The sequence below is a fragment of the Ambystoma mexicanum genome, chromosome 6q, assembly GCF_040938575.1.
Source record: "Ambystoma mexicanum isolate Mex_15411 chromosome 6q, UKY_AmexF1_1, whole genome shotgun sequence".
Taxonomy (NCBI): domain Eukaryota; kingdom Metazoa; phylum Chordata; class Amphibia; order Caudata; family Ambystomatidae; genus Ambystoma; species Ambystoma mexicanum.
Window position 1 is genome coordinate 1,078,973,079 of NC_090937.1, and position 16,169 is coordinate 1,078,989,247.

Consider the following 16,169-nt stretch of genomic DNA (forward strand, 5'->3'; position numbering starts at 1 on the left):
CCAGGAGTCCAGTCCAACCGGTTGACCTGATCCGTGACGAAGTCGCATTCCTGTCCAAAATCTAGTGTGAGTACCCAGCTAGCACTGTGCCAAAACCAATATTTTAGTTTAAAATAATCTAATCCAAACTATTTTAGCCTATTAGAACTGCCTCCTAGAATCATGTCATTCTGTTATCTTTAAAACTGAAAACTGTCATCTGTCATTCTGAGCTTTAAAATTTCAAATCCAAAAAACTACCTTTACTAAATCGGCCGTATCTCCGGAACCGTTTGTGCTAGGAACGAGATTTCATCTTAAAGCTAAGATTCTAGGCTTTCCAACGAACCTAAAACCGACTTCCTACTACTCCTTATAGTGCCTCCGTAATTGCGCTCGACGCACTCGACTAAATTGCCGCGATTTGACATTTTGCTTAATTTCAGCCATGTGTAAAAAGATGTGTCCTTACTTTCCTTTTCTGAAATTTGTTTGCAACCTGACAATCATTCATAGAGCATTGCTAAAGTGATCCTGAACTAATACAAAGTAGCTGTCACCCACCCTGAACTCCTAGAGGGAATTAAAATCATTTTAGCATATTTTTCACTTCTTTGCATACCACATCAAAGTATATTGCCTGTGTTTCAAACTCCTACCTGTTTTCCTCTAAGCTGGCTAGGGGGGAACTGAATTATATTTGATTGCATTCCTGAGAACTGTGTGCTTTCCTTCCATCTCTTTACCTTGCATAAAGGCGGGGGGAATTGTCAAAGAAAAGTGATTACATTGTCTTTTGTTGAAGTCATATCAAGTTAATTTTCTGTACTGCATTTTTATTCATCATTGCATTGTCCTTGAAGCCATAAAAGCATTCTCAGCTACTTTATCCTCTCTATATCACTTCTAAGCCATCAAAAGAGTGTACCACTGTAACATTATCCATTGTTGATCACTATCATCCTCACAAGTGTGCTATCAAATATTAATTTACTATAAAAGTGTGATAGATATATATTGTTTAATTTTCAAATAAACCTTTTAATTTGCAAAACAAACCTACTTCTTGGCTCAGTGGGGTCAAGGGGATTCTAAGAGAGGGGTGTTACATAAGGGTTGTCATCCAGAGTAAACGAACTGGACATAAAAATATATCAATAAGGGTGTCCCTCAGCATCCCAGACTAGGCATTGACTTAGCTGTAGTGTTGAATTGAATCCGCTTACGTAACTTTGAAGCCAAGATACGATACCTTAGACAGTGTGGTCCGGCACTGCATGTGTTCTCTGTAAGGTATCGAACTGAAAGGTGGCAAAAGTCAAAGAGTGACAGAAAATTGACAGAAAATTGTGAATCGAAGTGTTCCTGCAACAGGTCAAGCAAAATCCCATACACAATCGATAGTCTTTGATGTTAATAGCGTAAAGAAAGTTGATGACAAAGTAAATTCAAGTTGGTCGGAGCCCAGCGGAGGGAGATCAGCTGAAAGCTCTTAGTTAAATCAAGTTTGTGTTGAAAAGTTCAATTGAAATTTATCCGAGCCCGGTGGAGGGAGACTAATTGAACATTGTGATAAAAGGGATCTGAGCATGTCTGAGGAGGATCTGGGGTTAACCATGAGAAAGAATATCGTACGAGAAATTGGATACATGAATATCCTACAAGCATTGTGTTGAGAGGATCTGAGCTTGGCTGAGGGGGATGCAAGGTGAACAGTGAATCACCTGAGAAATTGAATGCTTGTGAAATCCTAAGAGGAAAATAACTCATTGTTTGTTTGCCGCATCAGGCCCTCTTAAAGAAGAGACTTTGAAAGGCAAAGAAACTTGGGCACAGAAGGCCCTGAAGCTAACGATTGAGCTGTATCCTCGTGCTAGAGAAGCCAGAGACTGTGCTAAGCTCGAGTGTACCGACTTGTCCCATGCTGAAAACGTGGGGAAGGTAGGCCAACGGCCTGAACATCTTGAAATATCATTTTGTGAACAGGTCTTTCTTTTCGTAACACTGTTTCCCACACTATTTGTATTTAGAGGTAAGGATTAGCAATAGGTTTATTAGTATAGGCCCTTTTATTTTGACAAGACACCACTAGGCCTGCGTTATTATTATTTGATTGTCATAGCCTGCTCCCATCTGTAGATTTAGGATTAGATGGGCTTTTTTCAAACCCTTTTTGAAGTTCAATAAACACCCTTGAACTGTGGTCACTTATGTCTGTCTTACTGTTCATACCATGCCTTCCTTACAGTGGGAAGGTTGTGAATAGAGTAGATTAGGAAAATACGTTTTCAACTTTAGGGGAAGGCTAATATTTGTACCTTCTATTTTGGGGTGAAGGTTAAAATATGCATATTTTGTACAAAATATTTCACCTCATATATATGCAGCATATACCCTATGCTGTAATCTTAGAAATATTGCATCGTAAATGCAGTATACAGTAAATGCCACTATTCCCATTCTCAGATGGCAGGTAAAAATAACTGCTCTTTAAAAATACGGCCCATTTTTACCAGCTTCTCCAACCTCATAACGATCCCCCAAGTGTACAATTGGTTATTTTATAGAAGGACGTTTGAAATGTTTTGACCCTGTTGAGAGTAATTGATACAGTTTGATTTCTTTTTCCTATTCAGAGAGGTCACGGGAAGGGAAAAGCCAAGTGGAATTAATGTCTTTATATAGACGCCACCCTTCCTTAAACAAAAAGAGCAACAAAAGTGTAATACTGGCCAACAGTGTACACCAACATGTACATCCATTTAACACCATTGCTGACATTCGTATTTATGCTGTGTGTTGCCAGGGTTTTTTGGACTTGTACCAAGTTCATGTATAAGTCAGAGTTCGATACACTTACTGTATCCGCTTCCTTCCCATCAATCAGCTCCAGGTCCTTCAGAAGCCAGGTTCGATTTATTTCATATTTATCATCAAGACCGGTCCTGTAATGTTTCACCAAGGAAATTTGAACAACTTCTTCTTTAGTCACTGTAATGAAAAACAGGTATATTTTAAGTTATTTTTTGTAGAATCTGATGCTTCAAACCTATGGAAAGCCACAGGTTGCCCACCCATCTAGGTGGTCTGCGAAAGCCAAACAACTACAATGAAATATATAGCTGTAAAAGGCCACATTGCTGACATGCGTCTTAGTCCACCAAGCAAGAGAAGCGTAATCGGAAAAACGTAAACCTAACAATGACCATCACATTCCTCAATCATAACAAAGCCTACTTTGGGCACAGTTGTAATAAATAGGAGTTTGGAGCAGGACATGGAACAGGGCCTATTGCAGGCTCACGTCAATACGCATTTGAGGCCGAGCCAACAGAAACCTCTCTTTTTGCTATACTGGTGCTCATAAAAATCAAAGAAGCTATCACTTCCTAAATTACCTTGTTGGTAAACTACGAGATGCTACTGCAAATATTGGGGGAGATCTGTGCCAATTTATGACATAATCTGGAACTGATCCTCCCCGAATACCACCAAAAAACAGGTGTACCATTCCAGGATAGATAATGGATAAAAAAAGCATTACGGGGGAAAAACACGAGTCCTAAAAAGATGAAAAAGAAAATGCCCAACAGGCATTCAGGACTGGAATGAGGACCTGAGCAGGCTAACGTTATTGGACAGTTTGACATACTTGACAAGCGATGTAAGAGAGCCTTTACAGAAGATATGGGTATCATACATAGAGTTGTATGCATGACTTGGACAGAGTGTCTGCGGAGTCATTCAGTGTAGAAGCTGGTTCCCTAGCCACATCCATGACAATCTTTACTTAATCATCTCTTGGCACATACTGTAACAGATGCATGAGTATGAGTATACCACTGTACCATGTACCATTAGTTTCTTATTGCTCACTTGGAAAGCAGGTAAATTATTAATGTCACCAATTGATAACAAAGTAAGATTTTAAGTTATCAATAAAATGTATTCCAAATGTAATAAACAGTGGGCACTGAAGTAAATCGAGAGCTCTCTTATACTTGATTTACAAAGTCTAAGACTGGATTTAATCTGAAAATGCCTTGAGCTAGTCTTTCTAAATGACATTTGCACAGGAGCCTCTCAAAGATACCCTAGTCATATCCATATTTGCTCCAGTTTTAGGCTTTGTGAATAAGGTATAATCTTGCCTGGGTAAATCAGAGATGCTCACAGGAGTCTCAGGAAAGGCACACAGACATTTGTTGACTGTCTGTTAACTTCATGTTAGAGGACTAGGAACATGAAAATAGCTCTATGCCATAAACCTTCTTTATATTTCTAACCACTTTGTTTTTTGCACTTTTCTCGATATTACTGGACATGAGCTAATACGTGTATTATGTTGCTGTGTCCGTCCCCTGATCTGAATTAGTTGCATCAGAAATGTGTCGGGTCCGCTGAGTCTGAGAGTTTGTTGAGGCAGGCATAGCCGGAAATCAAAATTTTGATTCCAAATGCTTTGAAGTTCTGTTCTTGTGGGAGGTCTGTATCCAGGCAAACCATACACAACATGTCTTTCAATTAAAGTGTCCTCATTCTTGTCGCATTACACAGCAAGATCTTAGCAAGAGCTTGCGACTTTGGAGATAGTGGGAGCTGGCTAAATTAGTTCTAAAGGATAGTTTGAACCAGGGTCGGACTGGGCCAGAAAATTGTCTCGGGCACGAACAAAAAAGTGGCCCACCATTGCAAATGGGAATTCCTTCCTTTTTTGACGCTGTTTGAATAGTACTTAGGCTTTTGATAAAATGTGTTGCAAATTGTACATTTTAAAGAATATTTATTCAGCAACAGTGGTCAAAACTATTTACCGCATAGTGAAGTAACTCATCAAACTGGCCCACATTGGCCAAAAAAGTGCCCCACTTTGCCCCCAAAAACTGGCCCACACAAGCATTTTGCGTTTTTGGTTCGGCCCTGGGCCTATTGCCCTATGAACCAGTCCGAGCCTGGTTTGAGCACCTCTCCCACTATAAAGCTGCACAAAGGTCCTTCAAAATGCCTTACAAAACAGTGCTTCCATGAGCAAACACCTTGCCCAAGCTCATGAAGATCTTGCCCTTAGGTAAAGCATTTCATGGCTTGAAATCTACTGCAGAGACCAGTTGCCTGCAGATTACATCAGTGTGACAATAACGGCAGCCAGCAGAGTCACGGGAACATGCAATAACCCTCTATTGGATTCCAGAATGAGACTTGTACACATTGAAGGCTTCTATGACCCACTTTGTTTTACAAGCCAGAAGATGGAATTTGTGGATGATTATCAAGAAGTTGGTAATACAATAAACAAGGTCAGTGCTGTCATAAATCCCGCGACACAAAAAACTAAGAAGTCATAACCAGAGTGGCTGAATTCATTGGAGATGCATGGAAACAAACAGTCCATCATTCGTGTCAGAATTGACGGGTCATGAGCCTTCCCTAGTGGACTAGGCAAAGCCAGTGAATGATATTCTGTGAAAATAGTCTGGCTGGGCAAATATGAAGAACGACTGCTGGGCAGCATAGTTTTGGGATAAAAAAGATTCTTTGCATCTTTTCACTATCGTTTTTTGTTGCAGTCCACCGTGTTTTTATTTTTTATATCTATTTATCTGTCATTAAACACTGCAGGCCTGCAAGTATATGTAAATAATGCCATGGATAGTTCAAGAAACACCCCAAGCTTCACAGATGTCCTGGGATTTGTATTTGTTCTTTAATGGGCCCTGTGGCTGCCCCTCTCTCGTCTGGTAAAGCAACTCCTCCATAGCCTAGACATCCTGACCCAGGTTAGTAGATAGTAAAGATGTACTCTTAATGTCTTATACTGGCTATGAGTACAAAGACCAGAAGCCTTTTCTATATAACTTCTTCCTAAAACTGTCCCTACTCTATCCAGTTGTTAGTGTTCTAATGAGGTTTGGGCTTGTGCCTTGCAGACACCCTGCTTGGCTCAGCCTTTTTTCTTCAATTCTCACATTTGCCTCTCCCTCTCTTTACCTCTCACTACTCCCCTCCTCCAACTCCACCTGCATCTACTCTCTTCCTCTCTGTCCCACCAGAGTCTCCCGTATCTCCTATGCCTCGCCTCCTCTCTTTGCTGTTGCTCTTCCCACGTTTACACTACCACTCCCTCCTCAACCCTACTACTTTTTGCTCCACTCTACTACTCCCTCCTCCACACTACTCCCTCCTCCACACTATTGCTCCCTTCTCCACTCTACTACTCCTTGCGCCTCTCTACCACTCCCTCCTCCACACTACTACTCCCTTCTCCACTCTATTACACCTCCAAACTTTCACTCAGTCACTTAACATTACCTCATTTCACTACCCCTTAACCACACCTGCCACTCTCACACACACTCACAACGCAGTACCACTTGCACTCATTAATGAATACCTCACATTCTTCAGAAACTGCCTGCTCACTCCTTCCTCTTGCCAGTGTCTCTTGGTCTGCGACCTCCACTGCTTCAGACATCACCAAAACAACCCACAACGTTCCATTTCCTGCTCCCCCTTTTAGGCTCCCTCACCTGCTTCCATTGGTCCACTGGCCCTGGCCAATCGGACCCTATCTTCTTCACCCAGGAGTGGTTGCATACATGAAAGAATTTAAATAAGGGGCTTGGAACCACCCACTTTTCCCATGCAGGCCCGCTGTAGAAAAGCAATGGCAGATCTGATATCGCAGTGTTCATGTTAGGGGGCCTTACTCCAGGTTCCCTGAAGTAAGAAGAGTCTGTGTGGGGGTTTGTGCTCCTTTATTAAGTCTTCCGTGATCTAGGGTATGGTCCATAGACCAAGGATGGCAGCTTTTGCTGCCCTGGAGCGTGGCGCAGTTCGGCTTGCCACTTTATATGTGCAGCTCTTCTCACTGTGGTCTCTCTTTCCTCTTGCTTGCTCACCACATCGGCCGCTGGGCTGCATGAGCCACTAGAGGGTTGCTCCCACTTGTCTGGGTTCCATTCTTTGGCTGCCTCTCATGTGGATGGTGTGTGGTGTTCAATGATAGTTCTTTCTCAGCTTGATCCGGCTGTTGCCCAAGCTGGGTATGTTGTGCCTACGAGAAACTGAAAGATTCTGGAGAGCGTTTTGTTTGAGAGGTATGGTGAGACAAGCCTGTACTGCACAAAAACACAGTGGCATTATCATTATAGGCAGACAGGAGATGGGGCCCTCTGAACTGCCAAAGTCATCCTCAGGGAAAGGTCTGGCTCTGCATTTCTCCCTGGTAGGCTCCCCACCCACAGCTGAGAGGGGTTTCCATCCCCTATTGACAAGACCAGGGTATTGGCCATGTCACAATAAAGTGAAGACTTGCTGAAGAGGATCAACTTAAGGGTTTGTTGGTAATAGGTATGTGCAACTTACTTTGGACTTTTAAGGGCAACACCTTTTTATGTGAGCACTGCATTCTCCTATAGCATGCAATTCATGTGTTTGCCTAAGGCAGGGCACCATTAGGTTATAAGGTGGCAACTCCCAGGGTATTCACCCCTTTTTGTTCAGCCAACCATTTGGCGAAATTACATTTTGCTGAATTTTTACCATTTTCTTTACCACACAAAAGATAGTAGCGGGTTTGGATTAAGGATATAGACTGGGGCAGGGGGTAAGTGAGGAGCATGCAGTGCGTCTCCCTACAGTTTTTGCATTACCCCCCCCCCCACTTCGCTCCATCATAAATCGTAAAATTGAATTCGGCAAAATGGAATCCACACCAAAAAAAGTCACGGAAACCTCATAGATCCACTCCCAGAGATGCACTCCAAGCACTTCTTCCACTACCTGGCCACCAGCCAGAACCCCATGGAATAACTGGATATATTTACGTATGGGAGTGCAGGGCTGTAAAAACCTAGCTGTGAAGCAGGAGAGCACTGTACAACAAGGGATACATTAACAGCCCTGGAATACTGACACACGCAAGTAACAAACCAACAGAACAAAGGCAAAAAGCTAGGTTACAAAACATTTATTTAGGCTCAAGTGGTCAAGAGGGCGTGGGTAGCACCTGTAAGAGCTAGGGATGAAATTATAACTGAAGAAAGAACAACTTCAATACAGGTGCAGGCCGGGATAAATTAGTGTCTGTGCATGGGAGTCCTGCTGCCCCTCCCTGCCTGGGGAGAGGTTTTTCAATTCAAAAGTTCCAAAACTTAACTATGGGAGCCTCCCACCCCCTGGGTTCCACAACTACAAAGCAAAAGTCTAAGTGCTTTAGAGTCTCTTTCTTTCTCCATCTTCTTCCGATTGGAAGGCTGCCATTCTGGACCATTGTCACAGTCTCACACTATTTACCCTTCCCGGGAGGCTGCCTCTTGGAGTCAAGGTTATCATTCCATCTTGGAGAGGCTGCACTTCTGGGCCAGGTTTCTCTGCCCGATTTCTTTTCCATTCTTTCGAGGCTGCCCTCCTGATGCTTCGGTCACTGCGCTCTTTCTTCGCCACTCTTGTGAGTCTGCAAGTCTGGGCCAGGGTTCTCCATTTACCTCGTCTCCTCTCCCGTTCTGGGATGCGGGTCTCTTTCCTCTTTCGTCTCCCCTCTTTGGAGGCTGTCCTTTTGAGTAAGAGGTCTCTTCTTGCCTTCTTCATCTTGGTAAGTCTGAATTCTCCCACTCCAGCCACGGGCAGCCCCTCCATGCCAAATGGTTAGGCTGAACATTTCCTCTCTACGGGATTGGCCCTCAGGCTCAATGGTGTCCTTTGACTGGACAGCTATTTCTGGTGACGGCAGGATTAGTCTCCTGGACCAGGCTCTCAGCATTCTGGTTGTTAGGACCTGCATTTAGTGTGGGCTTCGGTAGCAACACATCTCTTTCTCAGCTTCTATTTACTATTGCACCTCCAGCAGCTCTGTAGCTGGTCCTCCATTTTCCAGTTATGGAACCAGCTGATATTATGGAACCAGCTGATATGTTTATTAGAAAGACACTACCTTGCATTTTTCCTTGCTTTTAGAAGATGATGTACGCCCATCAGTTATGTCTAGTCCCTCATTCATGTCCACTATTCTAACGGATTCAGCACATAATAGCATGTCTTTCACAGTTTCAGTTCACCCCGGGAGAAACGACATCATCCCTACCCACCAGTAGTAAGGACCTCATTTAAGTGTCACAGTGCAATCACATATGCCCCCTTCTCAGAACAGAACCTTACTCCAATATTCCCTTGAATAGCCACAAATGTCCAGGAATGGATCTGCTGTCTTAACCGTTATCAGCAAACTTCTATCTTGCTTGGCATCTCAGACAAACAATGAATACTCCCAGTAATAAAGTGCATTAGCTTTTCTGTTGCAAGAACCAATACGTACTCATTTTCCATTTGTGGGATGCTCAGACATGTAATAGCACACTGTGCAGTTGAAATAATAAATGGTCACCTTTCGACCCTGATCTCTACACACGGTATCCTTTTCGCCACACCCGAGGCACACCACATCTGCATATTGCAAGTTACATTAAACCATTAATGACTGAACACGGCTTTCCTGCACACATTTAGGGAACTGTGTATACACGGCACAAGGATCTTCAGCAGAGTTTCTGCAAGGTGACTTTTTCACATCAAAACACGCTTATTTCATGGCTGCCACCACAGTTTGCACAACAATGTGAACCTCGGCAGACACTGCCCACATGAGCATATCTCTGACATTTCAAACATCTCAAAAGGAGAGGGACAAATAATTTACAAACTTTCATGTCCCACTTGCAGAACGTCATGTAGCGCAGTAGAAAAAGAGGTCACCAATGTCATTCTACGTTACACCTATGTTGTTTGTCATGCCTAACCTCCTTAAGTCAGCCACATTTTCATGCAGGAGATCTTCCCTCCTTCAAATTCTCCGAACTAGTAAATATTGGTATGCCATAAAATACCCATTTTCTATAGGACACAGCTTCACACACTTCTTACCAAACTCTGCACGCACCACAACAATTAAACAATATATTTCTCTAGACATATTGAGGACCTTTTAACTAAGCACATGCACCATGCCAACATACCCTGAACAAGCTGCAGCAGCCATGCACTGCCCCTTGAATCCCTGTGCTACACCACCATCCAGGGTTTCAATATTCTCATGTTGCAAAGCAGGATATCTCAAGGGCACACCAATCATGAGACCATCCTCCACTTCTCTAGCCACAGGAGATCCACTCTCTTCCCGATTCTGTGTTTTACTAATTATTTTCAATGGAACAGAGCCCCATTCCGAGACACTGGCACATGACCAGAAAGGTTCCTCCATTCAGAACACTTTTAGATTGCCCCCTGCACTGAAGCGTGTGGCGCCTTCTCCACAGTCAAGACAAACTGATGGAAAGGCTGCTGTCTATTATAACACTTCTTGACCTCTGTGGACTGCTGATTGTTTTGCCTAATCAGCTGACATGCAGGAGGAATCATAGTGGTTCTGATATGTTGTGGCTTGGAACAGAGAAGGAAGTCTTCATAAGGGCTATCAACCATCTTAGATTCCTTTCAAGTGCTATCTGTCTTCATGCTGTGACTCAGTTGTGATCGGTTGCTCATCCGCGTGTTACCCAATTTCCCTGCAATGCAGGCCCTCGGGGGGGTTGCCCAACTTTAGGATGTCGTTTTGTGCTTTCCTTGTGCCCAGAGAGACAGACTGATTGGTGAAAACATATTTGATGGATTTCCCTAATCGGAAAAGTACTTTTGACACTTTACCACCCAAAGAGAATCCTGATATACACGAATTGGAACTATCTCATACAATCTACAATTAAGAAAACAGCTTGGGGGTAAACCCTTTGCCTTTAATGATGCCAGAATCTGGAACAAACACCCCAAGACCTGTGACTAGAACTAAACTAAAGAGAAAAAACACCCCAAAAATGTGGCCACTGGCCACAACCAACACAATATAATTAAACCATATAACAAGTGCATACAATACACCTGCAAATAACAAAAATTACCCTGAACCCCCAGCCATTAAATTGGTGATATGATATGACATTTAGAGTGTGCCTATACACACGTGTTTCAAGACTCAACGAGGCAAGGGAGGGGAACAAAGTGGGGACAGCGAAATTGACCGTGGACTCGGTGGCACATGCAAATCCTATTTTCACCTATAAAAACAGCTCCACATCATCTTATTCCATTCCCGTACTCTTTCTATGTTGTAAGGAAGGCATGGTATCAACAGTAAGACAGACACAAGTGACCACAGTTCAAGGGTGTTTATTGATATTCAACAAGGGTGTGATGAACGCCTATCTAATCCTAAATCTACAGATGGGAGCAAGCAATGACCATCAAATAATAATAATGCAGTCCTAGTGGAGTCTCCTCAAAATAGAAGGGCCTATACTAAAAACAAAATATGGCCATTCCTTACCGATAAATATAAATAGTGTGGGGTAGTGTTCATGAAAAAGAAAACTGTTCACAAAATGATAAGTCAGGATGTTCAGGCTGTTGGCCTCCCTTCCCCATGTTTTCAGCACAGGACAAGGCAGGTCACTCGAGCAAAGCACACACTTTGGCTGCTTCGGCACGAGGATACAGTTCCATTACCATCATCAGGGCCTTCTGTGCCCAAGTCTCTTTACTTATCAAAGTCTCTTGATTCAGGAGGCCTGATGTATCAAAAACAAAACAAAGTTATTTTCCTCTTCTCAGTACTCAGTTGAGGTGATTCACCCTGGATCCCCCTCAGCCGGGCTCAGATCCCTTTTTATACCACAATCGTTACTTTGGATCCCCCTCTTCCAGGCTCAGATCCCCTTCTCCAATGTTCAGAAAATATTCTTTCTCAGGTGACTCATGGTTGACCCCGGATCTCCCCCTCAGCCAGGCTCAGATCCCTCCTCTTACACAATTATTCTACCTCAGCTGGACTTGGACCAATTGCAGTTCGTATTAGCTATTGAAGATTTTCTCAGGTGACTCATGGTTCACCCCGGATCCCCCCTCAGCGGGCTCAGATCCTTCCTCTTACACAATTATTCTACCTCAGCTGGACCAATTGCAGTTCGTATTAGCTATCAAAGATTTTTGAATGTGCTTGAACCGATGCAGGATCACTTCGATTTCACAATTCACAATTTACATTTGCCACCTCTCAGTTGGATACCTAACAAAGACCTTCGAATGAGCACCCATGTGGTGCCGGACCACTCTGTATATGGTATCTATCTTGGCCTCAAAAGTTCAGTCACTCCTTGGATGTTCAATTATATTTGCGTCGCTCATCACATACGCTTCACACACCGTCCTCTTGAGATTTCTTCATACAATGTTGTGGCTTGTAACCTTGGTTCTAATACAGACTGGTCTGCTATCAGTCTCCCAGACTCACCAGCTGTGCTGACTTTACTGGAACTGCTTTGTTGTGGGTGCCAAGGACAGTACCACAGCGGCAAATGCTCCTACCCATCTTTGTTATCAACGCGGGAGAGCTCCGAGTACCTCCGAAACACAATGCACGTTTCTTCAGCCTTAATTCCAGGTCTTATGTTTCTTAGGGCCTCATTACACGGTAGGCGGTGAGCCATGGCGCTATTAGCGCCATGGCTCATGCCGGTAAAATACCGGCACCGCCTTGGCGGAAAGGGGATTTACCGCCCCATCCCAAGGTTGGAGGGGCGGTAAATCCCCCTTCCGCCATTGCCCTTCCCCATTCCCATTTCTGCCCCATAGGGCTCAATGGGAATGGGGAAGGCGCTAATTACGGCACCGCAATTTAGCGGTGCCGTAATTAGCTCCGAGGTCCCTTAGCGGGTTGGTATTTAACGCCTGCAAAAAGCAGGCGTTAAAACTCCAACCCGCTAAGGGACCTCGTAGTAAGGCGGCAGGGATTTACCGGTACCGGTATTTTACCGGTACCGGTAAATCCCTACCGCCTACCGTGTAATGGGGCCCTTATTCTCGAAGGCTCGTGAACGTAGTGGTTTTTATCCAGAAAGGTCCAGGGCACATCCTTCCTTCCCACCCTCTTTGGTCTTGCCATCTTTCTCCTCATATTAAACTGTCATCCTGGAACTGCTGCTTCCTTGTGTGTTTTGCATTGCTCAGAGTGTGCTTTCGTGCTCTTCCTTTTATCTGTGTGGGTGTGATGGAAGTCAGGTGTTTGTAATTATCCGTAATTGCCTGACTCTGCCTGATCATTTTGTTGGGACATATGAGGTATACGGCTTGGGTGTTAGTCCGTTCAGAAAAGGTGTTACAGGGAGGAATTGTACGATCGGACCGAAAAAAAGGTCAGACCGTACAAAAAGTCCGAAAAATGCTACCACCAAAGGTTCGAACACCAAAAGTTCGAACCTTTGGTGGTAGCATTGTAGGTAAGTATAAAAAAAAACTGCAGGGGTGTCCCCCGCAACACCCCACTCACTTTACTTTAGAGTATAGTGAGCAGGGTTTGCGGAAAAAACCCCTGCAGCTCCCAAAAAAAGAAAAAAGAAAAAAGGACCCTGCAGCGCCGGTTCCCGATCACAGAAGTGAAAAGGAACCAGCGCTGCAGGGACTCAACCTAAAGAAAAGGTAAGTAGGGTTTGTTTATGTTGGGGGTAGAGGTGTGAGTGGGGGTGTGTCGGGGTGTGGGTATGTAGGTGTTTTGAAAGTGTGTTCGCATGGGAAATTTATAAACCTTTTGTGGTTCATACATTTCACATGCAAACTTTTCGGCCGCAGGAAAATCAGCCTTGGTCGGATCATGTAGATTCTACAGGGAAGGCGGTGTCTCACTGCCACTCCCCGAAGATCCCTCTTACAGGTGATCCTCCCGCACTGGTTCACCCCCAGGAACTGGATCCAAAAGCGATGGCCATGTCCTGGCCACCTGTATGACAGATCCCCGGGACTAGCAGGTGAGACACCTTCTGGTATCTCAATGCCCTCTTCAGCCATCAAATAACCTCAAATGTGTTTATCAAGCTGCTCATTCACAGCTGTCGATGGACTACCACGTTGTCCACTGACTGGGCGGCACTAGCACCCACTTTTTTCACCTACAAAAACAGCCCCATATCATCTTTATTCCACCCTTTTCAGGCCCTCTTTTGGCCATTAAATAAACCAAAATGCGTTTTCCAGACTTTTTTCCCAGCACGTTATGCATGGACAGCGGCTGGTGTCCGTGAAACCAACATGGCTGTTTCCAAAAATATGACACACCTCACACTTTTCACCATCCAATCAGCAGGCGCATCCGATGTTTCCGGACATCATGCCAGGCCCTGATTGGCTCAGATGGGTGCCCACGGACCGAATAGGAAGTGAGTCTGCGGACCGGACCCAGATATCACAAATTTTGTTTTACCTACTTTTTGACCGTTATTAAAAAAATGACTGGACAGATTTACACTGAATTTCCAAAAGCAATATTTTGGGACCAGGCCCCACTCGCCGTGAATTTGGTGAAAATAGGTCCATCGATTTGGGCTGTAGGCGTGAACAAATATTTGTTTCCATCGTGTCTATGACAAAACCACACATTTTGGGACCTCCCCTATAGGTTTGCCCCTCCCCTCTCCCGGACGAATCCTCACCAACCTTCGCAAAATGAATCTGAGGGGGCCCTATACTCTTCTTGCAAAGTTTGGTGAGGTTCATCCAGAAAGGGAAATTTATAAGCTGCCCAAAAAGTGCCCTTCCTATGGGTTGAGCAACTTAACCATAACTACACGGCTGCTACCGCAGGCCGTGTAATATCTTGATGCTAACGATATTGTCTCATCCTATATATATCGAAAAATCTCCAAAACTCGATATATCGCCCAAACCTACCCGTGTCTCTCTAAAGACCAATACCCCATCCCAGCGGCAGATGCTGCTGTGGGAATTGGAGGGAGCCCTTAATGACTGCTTATTACTGTCTTTCTTCTGGCAGAGCATTTAAAGTTGGAGTGATTTACCAGTGATGGCCCATTTAAGAAACAATTTTTTTGGGACAAGACGTTCTTTATTTTTCCTCGTTAAGAAATGCAAAGGGACATTTTAGTTCTAAAAGCATACACACAGCATCAATTAAATTCACTCCTGGTTTCGGACCTTCATGTGCAATTTGTTCAGATGTTGCCTTTTGTTATTGGCTGGTAATGGACACCTGCCATTTTATGTACTTTGAAATGATACAGTGTCCACATTGTGTGCACAGTTCGCAATGCATTTTTGTACATCTAGCATCTGGCTGCCGGTGCTTTTCTGGAAGGCCTGTGCAGATCTCAATTAGGGTTGTGGCTTCCTTTGTCAGCAGTGTCTTTGTGTGGACATTTTTAAGTGCAAATGTAGCAAGAGCTCTGAGAATATCCAGGGTGTGCATGTGAACTAGAGGAGCACACTGTGTGTCAGCAGGTGGGCGGGCCCCCTTTTTGCATAAATGGTGACACGTGATAATACAGAAATCTTTTTCACAGAGTGTAGGCCCTCATTACAACCCTGGCGCTAAACCATGGCGCTATTAGCACCATGGTTGGTGCCGGTGTTGTAACGAGTCCGCCATGGTGAAATACTGCCCCATTCCAAGGTTGGCGGGGCGGTATTTCCCCATTTCACCATGGCCCTTCCCCATTCCCATTTTCGCCCCATAGGGCTCAATGGGAATGTGGAAGGCACTAAGTACGGTACCGCAAATTGCGGTACCGTAATTAGCACCGAGGTCCCTTTGCGGCACCCTACTTTAACGGCTGGTAAAAACAGCCATTAAGGTTGAGTCCCGCAAAGGGACCTCGTAATCAGGCGTTAAGGGTTTAACGGCGCCAACACCTGTTACGGCGCCGTTAAACCCTTAACGCCAGGGTCGTAATTGTACAGAAAATCATGGGAAGTTACATTAAAAACATGTTGCCATTAGTAAGGCAGGAGACAAATACAATGTGACATCCAGTATACGATTTCTCACTGTTAACATTTACCTATGTGGCAATATCAGTAATGGGGCTTTATTTTGTAGTAGCAGACAAAATGAGAAGGGAGCCTCCTCAATGTACCCCCTGAGCCTTCATTGAATGGGGTGAGCAGGCCACAACTGTTTGGTGGGGGTGGGGTGTGGGAATTGAAAGGGGAAGCAGGGAATCCCTTAATAGAATGTTGTAATGGAAACTGAGCAGAATAGGGGCCAATGCCCCACCTAAGTCCAGCTCGTCTGTGCTCGTCTGTGATTTCTCCACTGATATATTCCACCATTGATCTAGTAAGTCTGGCACCCAGGG

The 16,169-nt window shown here is 44.3% G+C and overlaps 1 protein-coding gene across 1 annotated transcript in view; it reads right to left on the minus strand.

Moving 5' to 3' along the window:
• The window catches only part of EXOC1L (exocyst complex component 1 like), a 419,337-nt gene that overhangs the window by 214,838 nt on the left and 188,330 nt on the right, over window positions 1–16,169 (minus strand). The window contains exon 2 of the mRNA XM_069631626.1: window positions 2,840–2,970. Coding sequence (XP_069487727.1) covers window positions 2,840–2,970 — 131 coding nt within the window. The remainder of the gene's footprint in view (window positions 1–2,839; window positions 2,971–16,169) is intronic.